This window comes from Simochromis diagramma, unplaced genomic scaffold (genome assembly GCF_900408965.1).
Source record: "Simochromis diagramma unplaced genomic scaffold, fSimDia1.1 OVJJ01000685.1, whole genome shotgun sequence".
NCBI classification, from domain to species: Eukaryota; Metazoa; Chordata; class Actinopteri; order Cichliformes; family Cichlidae; genus Simochromis; species Simochromis diagramma.
The window spans coordinates 14,070,819-14,091,568 of record NW_024387477.1 but is presented as its reverse complement, the minus strand read 5'-3'; the positions used below and the strand labels follow the sequence as shown (position 1 = coordinate 14,091,568).

General features: G+C 40.7%; 1 protein-coding gene across 3 annotated transcripts in view; it reads left to right on the top strand.

Moving 5' to 3' along the window:
- The first annotated feature begins 545 nt into the window (after positions 1-545).
- macrod1 (mono-ADP ribosylhydrolase 1) overlaps positions 546-20,750 on the top strand; it is a 143,525-nt gene continuing 123,320 nt past the window's right edge. Inside the window, exons 1-3 of one of the 3 annotated variants that reach the window (XM_040015976.1) lie at positions 546-1,185; positions 2,513-2,611; positions 3,831-3,938. In XM_040015976.1, coding sequence (XP_039871910.1) covers positions 765-1,185; positions 2,513-2,611; positions 3,831-3,938 — 628 coding nt within the window. In that variant the 5' untranslated portion in view covers positions 546-764. The remainder of the gene's footprint in view (positions 1,186-2,512; positions 2,612-3,830; positions 3,939-20,750) is intronic. The other 2 variants (XM_040015975.1, XM_040015974.1) reach the window with 2 other exon arrangements.

The window sequence follows — 20,750 nt, the reverse complement described above, 5'->3', positions numbered from 1 at the left end:
GTCTCTTGTCTAACACCCACAAAGATAATAAGGAGTTCGTTGTTTTTAATATGGGGAAGATACCTTTATAAAATGATAGGCTTGCTGTGACTACAGACTGTCTTTTGTTTTTTTGAATCCGCTAGAGGGAGACCAAATACGGACATATTCTTCTGTACGAGCGTACAGTTAATGTTGCTTTCAGGGCTAGATGGCTTTTTGGAGAATTGGCTGAAGTGTCGATTTTAAGTCAAGATTACTGCGTAGGGTTGATGCTTTAATTTGTGTTGTCCTGCTACCGCATCCAAACGACTACTTTCTGGAAACGTCTTGTTAAGATACATATTCGTATTCATTATTCTGTGGGCTGTAGCAGGCTAGCGTGTTCTTATCATGTAACATCAATGTTTCCGACAGTCATGAAGGCGGCGCGCTCTTGTGGTTGACGGTTTCGACTCTGCTACTCGGGTCGGGGTTTTCGCTGGGTGGGGACTTGTAAATAGAAACACCCTCAGCTGTGTAGTCTACTTATTTCACATGTCACAGCATAACTTGTTTAATGACACCACTGAAAACCACATTACAACTCACATTTTTACAGGTACTTATTTGGCGGCAATTAGCAGGCTCCCCTCATAAATGGTACGGTCCCATCTTAACTTCCCAAACAAAAATGGCACATGAGTGTTTGTGAGGTGTGTTGATAACGAAAACGAAACAACGACGTGTGGCCGACACTGCAAACTGGAAAGCCGTAGCAGCACGACCCGTTAGTTTTCTCAGACATGGCACTGCAAGTATCAGCTCGAGTTTCCCGTATCGGGGCTCTCCCGTACTACACCGGCGGCCCTCTGTCCCGTGTCAGTGCTGACACCCAGAGTGTCGGTGTCAAGTTCAAACATATTTTAACTCCTGGAAGCCCCCAGCTGGGAAGGAGGCCAGCAACAAGTGCTCCCCGCAGCCATATTAACGCTGTCCGCCGAACTGACAAGTTCTCAACGACAACACCACTTTGGCGGTCCAGCCGAGGCACCCATTCCTCCTTACCCCAGGTGAACAGAGGCTGGCTGGGCAAGTTTGCCCTCGGTACCGCCTTTGGAGTGAGCACAGCCGTGCTGGTCCAGTCTCTCCACACCGGAGCTTTCACCGCCATGGCCCTCAAAATTAACCTCGACTCTGATAAGGAAGACTGGAAGAAAACCAAGGGTGAGAGAGTTCAGTGACAGAGGCGAAGATTTTAATTTAAGTTGACAAAGCTTAACCTGCAGGGCCTTTGACGCGTGTGTGCGGTCACGTGACCACCAGAACCTGTCCAGCTGTTGTCACAGGGATCAACAGTACCGATAAAGCAATTAGTGGTAACAGATCAAAGTACACATGTATTTCATACACATTATACTGTATATAAAAAAAAAAAATCGAATTAATAAATTAAACTTAATAAATATGTAAAACACACCAATATTTTTTTAATTAACTGGTAAATTAAATAATACATGATTAAAATACAGCAACGTTATAAAATTATAAATTATGGAATGAAACTGACTTACTGCTGCCTGAAGTTGTAAGCTTGTGAAAAATTTCATGCACTATTTAGTTTCCTTCATAAGGTTGTGGTCTGAAGTTTACATACACTCATCATAGGCATGAATGTCATGGTAATTTTGGGCTTTAAATTGTATTAATTTATTTAAAAATTTTTTTTATTAACTGTTGTTTTTCCTGAATGAAATGATTGTACAGCATACATCTTTAATGACTTAAAAAATAAATTAAAGAATAGGATGCACAAATTTGAAATGATTTTTGGTTCTCTTTAATCTACACAGGGTGAAAAGTATACATACAGGCTTAAATGGACACATACAGCCCCATTGATATTTGGTTAAATGTCTGTTAGCAAGTTGTACTCGAACAGATGCTTTTGGTAGCCATCAACAAGCATCTGGCATAATTCTAGCCAGATATCTGACATCTCTTCTCGGCAGTTCACTTAACTGGAGTTCATTTAAATTCAATTGTTTCCAGTCATAGAGCTGGAATTGAAGCATTATCTAAAAGTTTTCAGTTGGGTTGAGGCCAAAGCTTAATGGAGCCATTTCTCAACAACTCCAGATTCCATAGTCAAACGACTATATGCAAGAATAAGTTTTCTGGATGTGTCACCTCCTTTGCAAAGTCTGGAAGAAGATCCAAACTGTCACTCTCAGATGAGAGGAGATTGGTTTGGTACAACCAGGAGTCACAAAGACTCAAGCATGTCATGAATTGGAAACTGCTGGAACACCAGCATGACTGAGTTTTACATTGTCATGGACTTAGAGGGTGCTGACCAAATTTGCTACTGCCTACATGGACAGGCCAAAAGCCTTCTGGAGAAATGTTTTTCTCAAAATCTGCCAAGAAGAGTGATCAAATATTCAGTCAGAAACTCATTGATGTCTGCTCAAAGTGCAAATGACAAATACATTTGATGTTACATGTTTCAGATGACTTACTGCCTTTTCTCTTTATCTTACTTTTCTCTCAGACTACCTGCTGTCTCTGAGCGTGGAGGACAGGCGTCAGTACTACTGGACAACTGACTACAAGCCACTGGATGAGATCTCAGTGTGGACTCCCACTGCAGGTCAGACCCTCAGCATCAGTCACAGTTACCATTCTGTTCGCAAAGAGTTGAGTGATAGTAGTGGTAGGGTTTTCCAAGAGTCTCAGATTTCCAAGGTTTCAGATCATTAACAATTATTTTAATACTGGACAGACCCCATATGTAGCTGCTCCGTAAAGGTAGGCATAAGATTCAGCTGCTAAAAAATGCAGTCTGATTATAAACATCAATATATTTTCTTCTGAGTGAAAAAAATGCTGCCCCACACATCTCTGGTTTTTAAGAGACAATGATAGGCAGTGTGCTCAAACGCTGTCAGGCGGAGTCAAGTTTTTAGAAATGAAAAACTATTTTGTTTTGAATTAGCTGCAGAGCTTTCAGTGCACAATATTGTATTATTTAACATTATATAGGTATATTTAGAATGATGAATTAAGGTGGTGATTTCCAATATGCACTAGAGTGGTGTGCAGCAAGAATGACTCTCAGCATTTTGAAGTCTGAGGTCATGATCCTCAGCCGGGAAAGGGTGGAGTGTTCACTCCAGGTCAGGGATGAGTTGCTGTCTCAAGTGGAGGAGTTTAAATATCTCAGGATGTTGCTCACAAGTGAGGGAGAGTGAGATTGCAGAGTATTAGCTTGTCCGTGACCTTCCTCTGAAGGGTGGCTGGGTTTCACACTGAATACAGCTAAGTCAGATTGTTTGATGGTTTGGGCATCTGCCCTAGGATGCCTCCTGATTACCTTCTAGGTGAGGTATTTGATGCATGTCCTGACAGGAGAAGGCCTTGGAGCATCTCTGTTTGATATCTGCATGGATGGATGGATGGAGGTCATACATTTGAAGGGTCACTGCAGATCACTGCACTTGCTTTGATGAAGGTTGTGGAAACTAATAGTTTTTAGTGCTTCAATGTGTTTGCTTTAGATTCACTTTGCTATATAAAGGCCTTGAACAATGAAATGACAGATCCCTCTTGTATGAATCTGTGTCTCATACTGTAGATGCTTGGCAGGGAGTGTGAGAGTTCTGACAGTCGCTTAAGGATTGAATGCCTTCCTGGCAAATCATTTCATTACATACACATCTTGTGATCTTCTATAAATGGTGGCAGCCTTTTCCAAGAATTGTTTAGGACATGATGCTTTTTGTATGCGTTGAACTACAGATGTATCCCCTGTGCTGATTTATCAGGTAAGCAAACCTGGTCCTGAGGCTGTTTGTGTCTCTCATCATCAGGTGGTTCGCAGCCAACTGACTACAAGAGGAATGAAAAATTGGACCAGAAGATTTCCCTTTATAACGGCGACATCACCAAGCTTGAGATAGACGCTATAGTCAATGCAGGTATGTGTGTGTGTGTCTATGTTTAAACCTTTGTGAAGTTGTCTATTTTCACACAGGTCAAAATCAAATGTAATTAAAAAATAAATTGATGAAGCTCAATTTTATTTTGCTGTTATTTGACTAAAAATAATGGCTCGCAGTGGTGTACAGATGAAACCTCTGGAAAAGAATAATGTGAAGAAGAGTCAGTCAGAGGGAAACATGAGAAAGGATTATGTTTTTAAAAGCTTGGTGCCAAACTGAGTGCCGCCTCCAATCCGTTTGTGCATTGATGTGCATACATTTAGCAAGGAACACCTGTGAGGGAGGTTCGCGCTGTGATTATGGGTATTATGTTTTCTCAGTGTGTGGGAGATACAGCTACAGGGCTTTATATGGTTAAGAATCCTACTGTGAAGTTTTCTTTAAAGTGGAGTACAAAAGAATAAAAGAACAACAGAACGGCTGAGAATCAGAAGATTTGCTGAGTCGCTCCCTGGAAACTTTAAAAGTAGACAAAGAAACACAAAAGCAGAGCTAGCATTCATCTGAAGTCTCCATGCTGGAAGAATTATGGACAGACTGCTTTGATATATGTGAAATTCATCGTGGTACCCCATATGCTTTGTTTGTTTATGTAGCATCCCCCAGCTGTTTGGTTTAAGAACACTGTATCTTTTAATGTCTGTGCACTGCAGAAAGTGATTATTTTCAACTCCAACTGTTGATATGCATGCATGCATCTGTTGGACATCGGAAATGGCCTTGCTGGCTGCAGTTGGCCTATGAGCAAAAAGGTTGACATTTACCCATGGCAGTGGCTGATGTTTATCTGCTGCGTCAGATCAGTTTTGCTTTGGGTAAATGTTCAGCAATAGTACGATGAAGAGCTGGGAGAGTCTGAAATGTCTGAGTTACTGGAACAAGAGGCTGAATAAATAAAAATATAAAACTAAAGACAGACAATAAGTGCAAAACAAAACTTAAAAACCACTCTGATAACGGTAATGCTGTTAACCAAATGATTTTTAAGCCATTTGCTAAATTAGTTTTTTAAAATTTTATTTAATATTAAATTATTTAAAAACGGACTAGCTCTGGAACAGAAGAGACAAATGTCTTAATTCCAAAACTACTTGCAAATATTGAATTATAAATAATATTTAAGCTATATCTAATCAGCCGACACATATAACAGAAATCCAATGCATTTAGGCATGGTCGAGAAGTTAAAACTGAAGTTTGGACCATGAGAGTACCCCATTCCCGCCATTCCTGTCAGCTCAGAACTGAAACTGAGGGTATGGTTCATACAGGCTCACTAAAATAGGATAATAAAAATTTGGAAACTGTTGCCTTGTCCGATAAGTCTCCATTTATGCTCTGACATTTGGATGGTATGTTCAGAATTTGGTGCAGACGATAGGAAACCATGGATCTTGTCTGTGTTGTAGTTCAGTTCAGGCTGCTGGTGGCGGTATAATGGTGGGGAGGATATTTTTTTGTCCAATGTTGGGTCCATTAGTGCCAACTGAGCACCTCTGATGAATGCTTCCAGCACCTTGATAAATATATGCCATGAGGAATTAACACAGTTCTGAAGACAAAAGGGGGTCCAATTCAGTACTAGCCAGGTGTACCTAATAAAGGGTCCAGTGAATGTATATCAAACTCTTAAAACATTTTTTTGGTCTCGTGTCCTCTCATCACTTGTTGTTCTCAGGTTTTAGATAGTAGTGACCATTAGATGGAGCCAGAAGCCACTTGATCCATTCGAGACTTTCTTTTTCCCACAAGGCTGTTTGGGCATGTGGGGGAAATTTAATCGGTGTCTTGGCACTGGTGATGCATCGGGGGAGAGTGAGGCAGGCCAGCATGCCTAAATGATGCTTGATGATGAGGCTTTAGCAGAAAATGATAGATTTTCACTGGCAGCTGACTGTCAGCAGGTGCGCGCTGTGCCAGCATCCAGTGAATATTTTGATCGTTGACTCTCATAGTTCAGTGTGACTGCTTCTGTTTGTGTGTGCTTGCAAGTAATTATACATGCATCTGTCTACAAATGTTTCAGTAATTATGTGTGTATACAGTAAGTACCGTCTCTGTGTTTCTGGAGAGGCGACTTTGTATTTTACAAGAGCTTTTACAGAGTCGTGGGATGCAAAGTAGCACAGAATTAACAAGAAGAAACAGCTAGTAAAGTGTCATTTAGCGGAGAGGACGAGGCAAGGTGACGAAGAAAAACCTCAGCAATGCCAGAGGAAACATGACTGAGAGATGGAGCGTGAGAGAGTCACACTGAGTGACAAAAAGCAAGAGGGGAGTCTGGAGGAGTGAAAAGAAGAAGATGAAAGAGACACAGGGAGAGGACACAGGCTAGTATTTAAATCTCAGACTGCATTGCCATGGCAACAAGCAGGTACAGGGTACCCTCAAAGGAGCTTTGGGCGGCAGAGTCCGATCATCCTTTCTGCCCGACTGATTGGCTGCCCAGCTGACTGTCTCCGTGGTCATTTTGTTGACTAAGCTGCTGACCTTTTCTCCCAGTGACTAACTGATTGACTAAGAGGCTTTGAGTGATGCCAGTTGCACTTAAAGAAATATGACATTAAAATAAAAGGAAACATCGAGCAAGTTAATTACACTCATTTTTGAAATTCTAAACTTTCTGCTGTTGCAGCAAAGCTCTGACCAGAGCGTGCGGTTTTTGACATGTGGAGGGGAGTGTTGTGGATTTTCTGTGGCTGCTTTGAAAGGCCTTGAAGCATCATTTGGCCCCTAAGGCAGCAAACATTCAATTGAAGCCAACTGTGGCCAATTATACGCTATACTGGCAGGTAGGTTGGGAGGGTGGGGGCCTCCAGGCCTGGCTGGTGGTTAGCAATTGATTAGACACTTAAACACACGCACACATATATATGCATGAAGAGAGACACTCGTGTACACGAATGCATAGGGACGGATAAATTAACAGGTTTGAACTTCACGTGCTCCCTTATCTTGTTTCATTCCCTCCCTTCCTTCTCTCCTTTCCTCAATCAGCACTCGTTGATCAGGTAAACAGGGCGTTGCAGGGTGGGCGCTGGTTGTCGTTTGTGTCTCTCTCAATAAAGATTGGATTTACAGTAACCCTCAACTCCTCCTTCCCTCCTCCTCCTATTCCTCCCTCCCTCCTTCTTTCCACACTTTTACTGCTCCTGGCTTCTGCCCACTCCTATAAAACACTACAAACATAAAAACCCACAAGCACTTAAGAGCCGTCCGGGTGGTGGTGGTGGGGGGCATACTGGGGGAGGAGACGTGGGCAGAAACATCCTCCTCTTTACACCCCTCAATCACTCCGTCCGGAGAAGGGTAGGGAGATGGAGGGGAGGATATATTGTCTCTGATGGGCTAGCTGATTAAGATGGATTGCACAATGAAATGTCGTTGGAGTGATGCGTTCTTGGAGTGTGTGTGTGCTGCTACGCAGCAACTAACTTTGCATTAAAACCTTTTTTCAAATTGATTAAATGCAAATTTGTTGAGCTCTACTGAGCTGCATTTTTGCCCTGCAAAAGTTTTATTCTTCATTTCCATTTCTACACTTACTTTTAGCCCCCTTAGTGTTTATTATGTTTGACATTAAATGCCATTTATTCTGGCCCACCGTCTTCACTGCGCAGAATAAAATCTAATTGAAAAAGATTTAAAAACTGAACCGATAAGTTCTCTCAGTATTTTTGTGTGATGTCCTTTTTTTTTTTTTTTCCGTGGAGCTAATTCGGTGCGTTAAAGTAAATGCAGCAGCAGAGTCAGCTGATAAATCTTTCAGGCTAGACTATAAAAAACTGTCCCTAAAATTAAGCCGTGCACCGTCAAGAGATAAAGAATATTCCGGTCCTATCTCAGTCTTCGCAGCTGAACCACTTGTCTTCGTCACAATTTCTGCTTGCCAGGAGTCTTTGTGTGTGTGTGTGTGTGTGTGTGTGTCACACCTTTACACCCTTATTTAGATGTGCTGTTAAGACTACATATATGTAAGTCTGCATGTGTTCCCCTGCTTTTGCCAGGAGCACACATGAACCCAGCTCTAACTGTGTGTACGTGTTTGATGTGATTTGTCTATGAGTGGTTTGATATGTGAGCAGGTATCCTGTCATGTGCATGTGTGTGCCTGTGTGGGTGGATGAGATAGGGTCTCCCAGGTTTTCCTCTGCTGGTCAGAGATAAAGCTGTTGGTTGGCTCTGCTAACCCACCCACTGTGGCTAAAGCTGAGAGATACAAGATTAGAGCCAATAGTTTTCTCGGCCCCCAGGTGACCGACAAGAGGGAGGGAGAGAGAGTCTGTATGTGTAGGCTGGACTTGTAACATCCCCCTGGATAAGAAACCTAGAAAAGGAGATGGATGGATGGATAAAGGAGCAGGGGTGGTGTTGTGAGGGACAAAAGGTCAGGCATTAGACAGGTGAAAGGCACTAACTCTTCAGGTCACCTAGGATTTCCACCCCAAACCGTCACGTTACCGTCAGCGCAACATCAGCTTTTTGAAATAAAAAGTGTGATCGGATTGATGAACAAACATTTCTCGAGAAAAGCTGGGAGATTAAAAGACTTTCATGAGTAATTGTAGACCGTCAGGGAAAATAGAGATATTCATAGCGTTAACTTGAGATGCTGATCAAAGCCTGAAGCTTAACTCCTCGGGAATAATAATAAAGGTTTAGGTGTGCAGTCGATTCAAAGGTCAGAAGGAGACTCAGCTCAAAGTCAAATCAGCTTGAGTGAGTACAGTTTCAGTATTCTGTTTCACAGAAGAGATGCATCTTTGTTTAGGTACATATTTACATGAATATAGGACAAATCGTCACACTGGAGAAGGTGGAAAAAGCACGAGGCCTTTTTGCTCAAAAGCCCACTGAAGCGTTGGTTTTCAAAATGCTTGAGGATTAATGAATTGATTTCAGGTTTAAAAATATTCAGGCATTATGCAGATTTTTCTCCCAATGGCATCTTTCCTGGTAATTAGTCAATCAACAGAATTAAGTGCTGATCTAAATTCTGATTTTCTTTGTCACATTTAATAGTCAGTTTTCAGCCGTCTACAGCTACTGGTCTGTTTGTTTGGCAAAAAACAAGGAAATTAAGGGTCTTGCTATGGCTTGTATAAAGATGCAACAGTGATGAGATGATAAGTAGTTTTTTACCTCTTTGCTTTTTTCTTGTAGCCTAAACTCTAGGTTCTCAAGAATGACTCGGTCTGAGTGCCGAATAGGGGAAAAAAAGGTGACCAGTTTAAAAAAAAAAAAAAAAATCTATTTATTTTTTTAATAGACCATTTAACACGTAACAGTCAATCTCCTCAAAAATTTCTTCTCTAGAAGGAAATAAAAGGGCAGGAAAAGCAAACAAAATCTTCAAATTGAGACCAAAAATACGCCTCCATTCAGTACAAAAAATGCAGCAAACAAAAACTGCATGGCTCTCGAAAAACAACTATTCAGGCCAACTTTCTGTTAGGTCTTTAAAATAGTTTGAAAAGCTTCCCCAAGCCCTTTCAAATGTGTTTGTCTTTCTGCGTATATGTTATTTGTCTGTGTTTTTCCTTTTTCCTTTTCAAAAAAACTGACATTCATTAATGCTTGCTTATTTTTGTTGCTCATACAAACTGAACAGAAGAAGCTTTTGAAATTATTTTTTCACATGTCTCTGCCAAACAGTGTTCCACCAGCCCAGGGATGTCAAACTCATTTCACATTGCAGGCCATATGCAGCCCACTTAGACCTGAAGTCAAGTTTAACTACATATTTAATCCCTGGGAAAACGTGCTCCTGTAGTAAATGAAAGAAATCTGTCAGCGTGACTATTTGGGCTTGAATTTTAAGAGATAAATGTGTAAAATTACAGAATAGTTCTGGTGGCTCATTTCCCATGATGTCCTCTAATTATAAAACAGAAGACTTTTACTAAGTCACAGGTAATTCTGTGTACACACTGTTAAAAAAAATACCTTTCTCAAGTAGGACATGAAAAACAAGAACTTTTCTGTCATTTAATTCATAATCTAATCCTTAATTACTTCCGTGTAGTGTAAATGGCCAATTGAGATGTGTTTTAGGAGTGAAAGCTGAAAAAATTCAGTTAAAAGTCCAAAATCTGTTCACTCACATTTTCCAGAGTTGTCCAGTGGGTCAGGTTGGAGTCTGCACCGAGCCGATTCTGGCCCCTGGGCCTTATGTTTGACACCTCTGCTCTAGGCTTGTACATTTAGTACAAAGGCATTTTTGAGTTCCCCCCCCAGACGCCTTAACGCCCACTCACATCCTGGGCCATCTGACCTCAGGAATTCGCATGATAAGGTGGGGCCAGGTTTCACAATGAGCTCACCCGAAACCCTGGCTGATTGGGACCCACACCCAGTTTCACACCTTGGCTCAGGCGATTAGAGGATCATCAGGGGGTCCTTTGTCCCTCTGTGGGGGGAAACTCCCACTAGGCTTAAATCTGGAACTCTCCACCATTTGACCTTAGAACTGAAGAAGCTTCTCGGATGAGAGGTGAAACGTCTTCAAGCAACTTAAAGAAGTCCAGACGCTTTTCTTTGCAACCTCGATGACCTGGATGACTGAGAACCTTCACAGACATATTAATGGGGATGGCTGTTCTTTTATTTTTTTAACACCAGCTGCATTTATCAGACTCAGGGAGGTTTAGTCTGCTATGAGGGCGGGACTAAAGAGTTGAAACTGAAGATAAATGCTCCCTTGGTCTCGCTCTGTGCGGGCTATATTACAGTTTAACATGAACCGTGGATTAATGAAAAGTACCACAGTGCATTCTTTCAGTGTTGCTCTCACGGCCTGAATAAAATGTTTCTGCTCTCGGCCTGCAGGCCCCACTTTGAGAACCCTGGTCTTAAATGATTAAATGCTTGTTCTGTTAATTGAGAAAATAATCACTTCATTAATAAACAATGAATATAATTGTTTCTTGCAGCCACAGCTCTTTTTTTCTGATATTGTTGTTGTTGTTGTTGTTAGTGAAGATGATCCATATTTAAAGGCTTGCTCTGCTTGGCGGCACTGCAAAAACTTTGTAATATAAGATCTGGTTCCTGCTCATGATGTAGACTATAGAGCTCGAGTGAGCAGACACAAACACTGTAAATGGCTATTAATGCTTTTTTTATATAACGGTGGGTAATTTTGAATTGGGCTGTAAACAGAAGTGATACAGCAGAAGCCGCACCAGATCAGCTTAATCTTTTATTATTACATTGTGTATACGGGTGGATGCATGGTGGGAGCATTAATAATTAAACAAAAGTGTTTTTTTGAGCTTGAATGCTTCCTTCGATTGAAATATAAATTCAAGTCAGTGTTGGGGCATCTTTTATTGATTCCAGAGAACTCCATGCTTGATGATGTCCTGTAGCAGTAGCAGGGTTGTGGGGGCCTATGGGTTATAGAGGATGAAGTTATTGGGAGTGTTGGGGAGTTATGGATGAGCGGACCCAGACGGATGGACAAGCAGCAGGACATCGACTAGAAAATGCTGGAGGAAAAAGGTGAGAGGGATGTACTCTCTGATCCTGTTTGGTGATTTTTAAGAGGATAAAACAGGCGAACCCTTGGCGCTGCAGGTAGAGCCCCTTACAAGAGCATTACCCTACAGCGTCACACTCCTTCTGCAAGGCTTCTCTGATTCTTAGCTGGCTTTGTCAATGGGGCTTAGTGCCGTGCTTAGCGCCAGAATCAGCCTGGCAGACGTCGCCGTTTTTTTTTTTCCACGCTGCCGGAGTGTGTATGGGAGATTGTCAGGCCTGACGTTGTTCTAAATTGCTTCAGCGCAGCTAAAATTATTTCTTAGATTTCACCTGAGCTGCATTTTCCTCATTTGACTAGAGTGATGGGGGACATTCAGTGGGAATATTGCATGCTTAACCACTTTATGAGGGATTTTCCAGCATCAGGCCAAGGATTAAGTTTTCTTTTGTTGTCGTTTCTTTTTTTTTTTTTTTAACTGATCTACTGTATCTGGTCCAGCTTCTGGTGCTTAAGCTGGTAATAGTGTGTTTGTTTTAAGTATGTACATAGTGTAGCTGTTATTAGAGGATAATCAAGTTGTAGCCAGCTGTAGTAATTTTATTTTATTTTTTTAAGCAAGAGGAATGAATGTTTTCAAGGCTTCATAGACACCCTTCGACGTCTGCCAGTTAGTCACCAAGTCACACGTTTTACTCTAGGGAGGCAGCTTGTCGTGATCCACCCGACCTCTCTGGTAGTAGCAGGGGTGTGAGGGGGGGTGGCGGGATTGATGGAAATCCCAGAACGGACCTAGTCGTGCTGCTGAGGTCTCTTAGGCCCCACAGCGTTCTCTGTTTCCTGCAGTTACCATATATCTAACCCAGAGCACTTGTCAGGTTGTGTTAGGACAGGCTCATATTACAAGATGCAAAATGTCACACTAAGTTTGCTGTTGCTGACAAATATTTCATGCGTGTATGCTTTAGGAAAGATGGAACTCGGATGCTGCAAAATTATAAATGTACCGTGTGTTTTGATGATTAGGATTTCAATTGAGAACCAATGAAACTCTTCTCGTTGCCTTCAGCTTGCTGGCATCTGTGAAAACTAAGCCAGAGTTGTGCTGTTTACTCTAAAAGTAAAACGAGTCCATATGCCGCTCTTGTGAAGCAGAGCAGATCCCTCATGAAATGCACTGTTTCTCCCTGCTGTAGTAACTGTACTTATTTAGCTCCAGTTCCTACAGCAGTATCCCCACTGCACTGGCTGTTTTGTGAAGCACCGCTAATGGACGCGCTCTTACAATGTGCCTGTCAACTATCTGTATACAAAAGCACTACAGAGTCAAATTGGCATCGCTGGTGTAGTTTCAGATTGAGAGCAAAAATGATGTGCTGTCAAAACTTAGTAACGACACGCTCTCCCCCTCCTCTTTCTACCAGCTACTAAACCGGGATCACTGTGGCGAGGATTGTGCAGACTCTGCCAAATGGAGACATAACCTGCTCTTTTCTTCTTCTTCTTCTTCTTTTTTTTTTTTTTTTACTGTAAAGAGGATTTACTGTACAAAAAACCAATAAAAGAGAAAATCCATCAGAGTAAGATTGAGCTGTATGAAGCGAGTTCAGGCAGCGGTGGTGATCGGCAGGGTCAAAGACGGGGCTGATGCAATGTTTACCCATCATCCAAAGTACTACTATTACAGAGCAGAAGTACATTTAGCTTTGTTTTATTCCTCTGTAGGGTAGAGCAACTGTAATTGATTTAGACCACTACCCAACTGACAAATGATCAAGTTATTTTCATAATGGATTAATACGTCAGATGCAGAAGTATCATCAGCGCCGTCTTGAAATATCAAAAGTAACAGCAGTAAGCAGCAGGGATGCCCTTATTATTGTGTTATATAGTTATGTAATGCTGGATTAATGCTGCCTCTTATTGATTTATGTTAATCAGCTTTTAAATGTTGCAAATTTTAAAACCTTTTTTAAGTTGATCAGATTTTTAGTAACTAGTGATTCCAGCTGTCAAATTAATGTATTGCAGGGAAAAGATTAAAATGTACTTGAGTAAAATTATAAAATGTAAATAGTCATTAAATGCATAAATACCTCGAAACTGTACTTGAACAAATGCACTCTACCACTGGTGCTTGTTCCAGACAGGCGGCCCAAAAGGTGAGACAGTAAGTGTTTTCCTCAGCGAGCTCCTTTAAGAGAACACATGAAGATCAAGTGAGGCGCAGGAGAAATTGGAGAGCTGAGATTTCAGGGTTTCAAATTGGCTTCTTCTCCCAAAAACTAGATTTAACACCTTCACAGTAAAATGTTCTTCAGTGTTGGAGTTACTGCGACACAGCCAATAATCGGTGTCGGGTCAACTCCTTAGAGATGTAATCACAGTCCGCCCACACATTTCAGTTTGACAGTAACACCATAAGTGAAGAGCCTGTCTGAGAACTTCAAGACAGCGGTAAGGACACAACGTGGGCATCGCAGGGTCTCCACAGAAAATAAGTTCGAAGACCTTTTTAATAGCACTCTAAATGTAATTTAAACTTGTGAAGGGAATAAACATCATAACTGTAAAAAAAAAAATACTCTTTTTGAAGTAAACACATTTGATGTCAGTTCAAACCGAAAAGTAAGGCCGTGTTTAGTTGAGTTTAAAAAATAAAAAGCCCATTGTTCTTGATCTGATGAACAGTGAAAGAGCTGAGAAGCTGATGTTAAGAGAAATAGACTCATATCGCTATTTTTAATCTATATGACAGGGACCTTAGATATTTCATTTAATATGACTGAGACAAAAGCAGGGAGACCACATTTTAATGCCTCAAACAAGTCACTCTCTTTTTTTTTTGCATGAAAAGATTACACAGGTAATAAATTGATTCAGCAGATGTGAATATTTGCTGGTTAACTTTTATGTTAATCGACTCATAAATGCCGTACAGGCTCTAACCTGTAGTAAAAATGATACCATGCATTTGGTGGACATATTTTTAAGCTTGTAAATGCTTTAAGATGGATTTAAACATTAGGCCGTGCCAGTGGGTTTTTATATTTGAATCACAATCGATGAGAGCAGTGACGCGCTGATCTAAAACCTGAGATGACTGCATTTAACGTGAAGCCAGTTGCTTTCTAAATCATAACTGTCCTCTCATTTACAGGTTTTTTTTTTTTTTTGAAGAACACTGGATTTTATTTATCTCTGTAAAAAAGGATTGGCTTTTTTTATAGACTTCCTTGTGCTAAATAAACTTAATTGTCACTAAGGAGACGTGCCATATTTAGCCTGGTTTGTTTCTAATGGGAGCTTATATCTCAGCGTTCTGTGTTTGTTTCGAGGGTTTTCAAGAAAACCCTCCATATGAGTTAAAGACCTATCAAATGAATAGAAAATTACTATTAGGCTGCCTCATGAAGTGCCTCATTTTTTATGCTACAAGAACTTAAATGATTGGGGGTGTGTTTAATAACTTTTAAGGCTTTAGATGATCTGAAGTCCACCACTGAGAGTAATTAGTGTGTGTGGGCTTCAAACTCATTAAAAAAAAAAGGTAGTTAAAGTGATCACAGCTGATATTTTGTTTTATGTTTAGCTACAGATTTCAGCTTGCCTTTTCAAGTCTCTTCTCTTTTTTTTCTGCTCCTTACTTAAATCTCTACTTGTGTCTCCCACTTTCAAGCACAACACTGAAGTTGCGTTACGTCCACTCTGTCCTCTTGTATCTGTGTCTATGCCATGGGTCAAGTTTGGAGGCTGCAGAGACTCGTTGGCTGCAGCGTGGATTTAGACAGTGCTGCTGCTCTAGTTTTTTCCAGTCCAGATCTGTCTGAGTTAATAACGGTACAACTGCCAGAAAGACCACTTTACTGGTCATTCGGGCAGTGACATTAATGCTCTCTGTGTAGTCAGAATTTTGAGTGTTCAAGGTTCAGTGCCTCCCAGTTTCCACAGGATGCTGCAATGTTCAGTTTGTGTCTCAATTTGAGTGGGAAGATGAAAGGAAAAACTTCAGCGCTCGGTTTGTTAGGCTTTAATCCTTTCCCTTCCCCCTTCTTTCGCTCATGAACTCGGGCATCATCGCAGTGCTGTGACCTGAGAGGAGTGAGACATTGGCGCTAGACAAATGGGCCTTAGTTTATAGCCTCAAACTGATTTACACCCTGACATTGAGAAGTTAACGTACCCTTGGAGAGTTAATCCCTAATGTTGTCTGGGTCAGTAAATAAACTGAAAGAGAAAAGCCAAATTGAAGGAGTTTGCAGAAAAAGCTCATTCGTGCTAATTATTTCTCTCCCACCCCTCCCTAGTTAAAAGCTTTCCCACCCCTCCAATCAATCGCCACTTTAGCGAGCAGGAAGGGTTGAAGGAAGTGTGAGCCTCATTAGCCTGATTGGGCCAATGTGGGAGATGGAGAGAGATGGACTGAATGAAGGAGTTAAAGAGAAAAGGAGTCAGCTTGATCCTCAGCACTTGGCCCATCAGAGCTTCTGTCAACAAGGCAAGTGCTGCATTCAAATGTGTTGGTTTGTTTTGTAGAGTTGGGGCTCCTAGTGGGATTTGGGTGGATCTGCTGATGGTATCTGTGCTGAATGGGAAGCAATTAATGATGTGTGCTGCTTGGAGTTTGTTAAGGTAAATATTGTCTGTGTCAAAAGTGAGCAGGCTGGGAATATTGCCTTTGTTTTTAATTTGATTGGAAGATTAAGATTAAGGGTTGAAACCTAATGGAGGCACGGGAAGAACTTAGACACACAGTTAGGCCCAGAGACACAGTCAGGACAGAGACACATTTTTTTTTTGTAGTTTTGCCTTTGTACACCATCACAGTGGCTTTTAAATTAAAACAGTCAAAATGTGATTGAAGTGCAGACCTTTAATTTAACTGTTTAGGAATTACTGCTGCTTTCATACACAGTTCCCTATTTTAAGAGGCTCAAAAATGATTTTAAATATTTGTAGCCAAGTTTTTATTACTTGGCTAACAATCCTTTGCAGTCAATGACTGTCTGAAGTCTAGAAACCATGGACACCACTAGATGCTGTGCTTCTTCTCTTTAGATCTTTTGCCAGTCCTTTACCGCAGCTGCCATCAGTTGCTTGTATGTGGGACTCTCTGCATTCAGCTTTGCATTTAATACCTGAAAAGCTGCTCTATTGGATTGAGATGGCTTTGCTGTCTGATCAGTTTTGCAGCAACTGCCTGAATCTGAGCAGAGCATACAGCCCGACACACTTCAGAGTTCATCCTGCTGTTTCTAACAGTGATCACATCATCAATAAACAGTGTTGACCCGGTTCCACTGGCAGCCATAAAACTACCCCCTTGTAGTGATGCAGTCATGTAGTTCTTGGTTTCATCTGCCCCAAGAATCTTTGTCCCCCAGAACTGTGCAGACTCTTTTCGATGTTTCTCGGTAAAGTCTAATCTGGACTTCTTGTTCCTTTTATTTAAACTGAAGTAAACTAATTTTGTTTTATTCAAAGGCTGCATTTAAATACCAGGCAGTTTGGTGCAGGGTGAATTGGTTAGTTAGCAGTATTGGGATAACAGTGAAGCACTATTGTAGACTGGTTATATCAAGGGTTGTATACTGTTTTGTAAGGTATTCAAGTTAATGATGCTGATTAGATTCACTGTTTGAATTCTACCTTTTTATAGTGTCTAGAGGTTAGAAATCAGCTGCTCACATCACATATTTTCCTGTTAAAATAACAATGAATGTCAGGGTAGCAGCACAGGTCAGCTGATAACAGTCTGTACACAAAGAAAAATCTATTTGGGTTCACAGCACAAATTACTGTGTGATTTATTTCTGAGTTAGACCTTGCCTTAAGGTGTAGTTACACTTTAAACTACAAATTTCTGCTCTGTGAGTGTCGAGTCTCCTTCAGATTCTTGGTCAGGTCCACACCTTGCAGGTCCAGCTTTAACAAAACAATGTGATGGCCAAAACTCTGACTAATGTGTGACATCTTGGCATCTGTATCCATTGTTTAGATACATTGTTTTTGTCCTGAACACACAGTTTTGGCGTAATCGTAACTAATTAAACCATAAAAAATTTAAACAAAGAGGAGAAAAGGGAAATAAATCATGTCCATGTGTTATTTATGAACTGTCTAATACCAAGAAACTTCATCAGAAGTATGCGGTTGTGGTTTAATCAGATCTGATTGACACCATATTTTTCCAGGGCAAAACAAACAGCACAGAGATCTCTCAGGGGAAGGAGGGAGGCTTTCAGGGCATTTGAAGCCTTCGTGTAGTCATATTAAAGGAGGCAGACGCTGTGCATTTTTATTAAACTCATATGCTGGCATGACTCACACATCGTGCTTTAATTGGCCTTTCTGGACAGCCGGAACCTGCAACATTTTCAGACCTGCCTTCAGTTTTGCTCAAAGACTTTTTCAATATTCTTTTTGAGACGGTTGCTTTCGAGTGTTTACATTAGCAGAGGAAAGCAACATTACTCTGCACAATTAAACTGTTAGTAAGACGGAAAAGAGAATAGTAAAGATCTGCAGTGGGATGTAAGAAGTCTGTCTTTTCTGCAGCCAAGTGAGTTTTATTGCTCAGGACTCTCAGGAAAGACTTTAGCCTCTAATATGTGAAATCTTTCAAAAGTAATATTAAATTTGTTACTGATTTCCTGACAGCTGACCAAAATGTTGCTAGAAATTTAAATGATCACTTATAGTTCTCTCTAGCAGCAATTCCAGTGACAATCCTGCTGGCAGAAATTTGATCTGATCTTAAAATTGCTTGTGAGCTCATTTGGGACATAAAAAGACCAAGGGTGAAATTGTCTACCTAGCTCGTGCTTGAGGAAAGAAGAGACGAGGCTTTACCATTGATAAGGGATTACTGCCTCTCAGCCCAGTGGCGTCCACTTCTATGCTGGTGCATCTCGTCCTATGAGGCCAAATGGAAGAATATTGAGTTTTATTTATTTCCTTTCCAATCAAATCAGCGCTTGGTTATGTTGAAAACGATCAAGACATCTAGCCAGTGGGTCAACCTTTCACTGAAGATAGATGATATATGATATGATTGAACGTTTCCAGCTCCAAAATGAAGTTAAACTGAATCTTAGGCGTCCAGCAAACAATCCTGACTTTGCACCAGTGATGCAAGATTGCAAATTTAGACAGTGAGCATGTTATGGCATTATCTGCACATGTAAGATTGTTAAAATCTGTGATTTTTTTTTTTTTTACACAGATATTTGTAGTAACTTGTGTCAGACATATGGGCTTTAAATGCCTCAATCCACATTAACTGCCACATATGATACAGATATTAATTGTCGCATGTAATACTACTAATAAAGGACTCATAAGCAAGTTAGCATCACATCACTGAATAGTGAGACTACTGATTATGTGAAACAACGATAGGAGAAAGAACTGGGCACTGGAATATCTGTAGATATAGGTGGCAAACTGCTTTATAGACACACTCGTCTTAAAACATATTCCTGGACCTGCTGTTGGAAAAACTTTAAGTAAAAATCCAAACAAACTGGCCTGCTGGGTGAATGTTGAAAAATACTGGCTGATTATACCCTCATATTTTGGATTTGTGCCTTTAATCCAACCTGGAAGGAAGTACCAACAATCATCTCTAAAGGCTTGGGCTTTAAGGTTTGTTGAACTTTTACCGTTCTTTATCTTGGATGTACGCCAGATAGACTAAGCAATACCTTCTGAAGATCCCTCTGGCAACAAGCAAAAAGCCATTAAAAATTGATGGCTTCAGGAAAATTGCCCTACTGCCACATTGTTCGTCAGTACTGTCAAACATGCACATACTGAACCAGACGACATATTATATACGGAGAATAGAATATGTCGTCTGTGGAGGGAGAAATTGTGCTCTTTAAACCCTTGAAACAAACACATGTTGCGTTGGTGAGAAGCATGTTTTTTCATTTACACATACAGTATTTATTTTAAAATATGCAATTTTGTATTGGCTTGTATTTCAAAAGTCTTTGTGGGCTAAATTCACTCAATCCATTCAGTGTTTTGCTCTCCATACCTAAATGAATTAGTAGATTAAGGAAGTAACTGATCAGAAATCGTAGAACAGCAAATATGGAAGATCAGAGATGACACACATAATCTCCTCAGAGACTTCTGAAAGTAACCCAGGGTCTCTTCCCACTCGGGCTTGCCTGGAAAACCTTCAAGGGGGAGTCATCCTAACCAGATGACATCTCATTTGGCTCCCATCAACATGAAGAAACAGCCATTTCAAGCTCCCTCTATATGTCCATGATACTCACCCTGTAGTATGATTTGGATGTGTGTAGCCAGAAGCGTGATGGTCAAGCGGTCATTCCTGTTATGCTTCTTTTAAGGCTGCTTGAGGCACGCTGCCTGGGCTACATGTGCAGTTGGTCAATTGTAAATTCTCTGCAGACGAGTCCACGTGGTCACAAAAATTGGCAAGTCTGCACGGACCCTCTTGCTCACAGACTGGTGACAAAATTTACATAACTCGGACCCCCGCGGACTCAGAGGAAAGTATAATCAATGCCTTAGGCTGAGCCCAGCCACCCTACTGAGTAAACACATTTCGGCGTCTTGTATTCATGACCTCACTCTTTCGATCATTACCCAGATCTCATGACCACAGGTGAGATTTTCATTATGGATGACTGATCGCGTACAGATCCATTCTCTAAGCGTGTACAGTATTCTTATACTAAATGGTATTAAATCTGATTTTTAATTAAAGGTTTTTAAGTATTTTCTTTCTTATGGGAGGTTTTGGAAAAAAGTAATTTTATATTTTCCAATTAGGATTATAATAGTTTGTTACAGTCTTTGTATTTTATTTTTTGGATTTGTGCTATGTCTGTTCTTCTCAGAGTCTTATAGAGGAAAGAAAAAGGAGTAGCAGGGACATTTAAATTCATTTAATGTCTCTTGGGGAAAGCAGTGGAGTCACATATAAAAATCAGAAAAGTACTAACCCTGCACTGCTCCTGAAAAATATGGCACCATTGGATTATTTGGTCTCTGCTGCTACCAGCTCATCAGCTCCTTCTTGACCGCAGACTGGTAACATATCAATAAATATTTCAGTATTTCACTGAGCGCTACAAAAGGGAGACAGCAGGTTAAGCGATTACATCAATACACCATTCATATTTCCTTAATTAGAACAAATAAAGACATTAAATTGTGGAGGATATTAAGCATTCTTAGGTTTTGTATTGTTCTTCCCCGGAAATGGCATTAATGCATATTTCTTTTTAGGGCTTTAAAATGCCTTAATAAGTCTTAAATTTGATTTT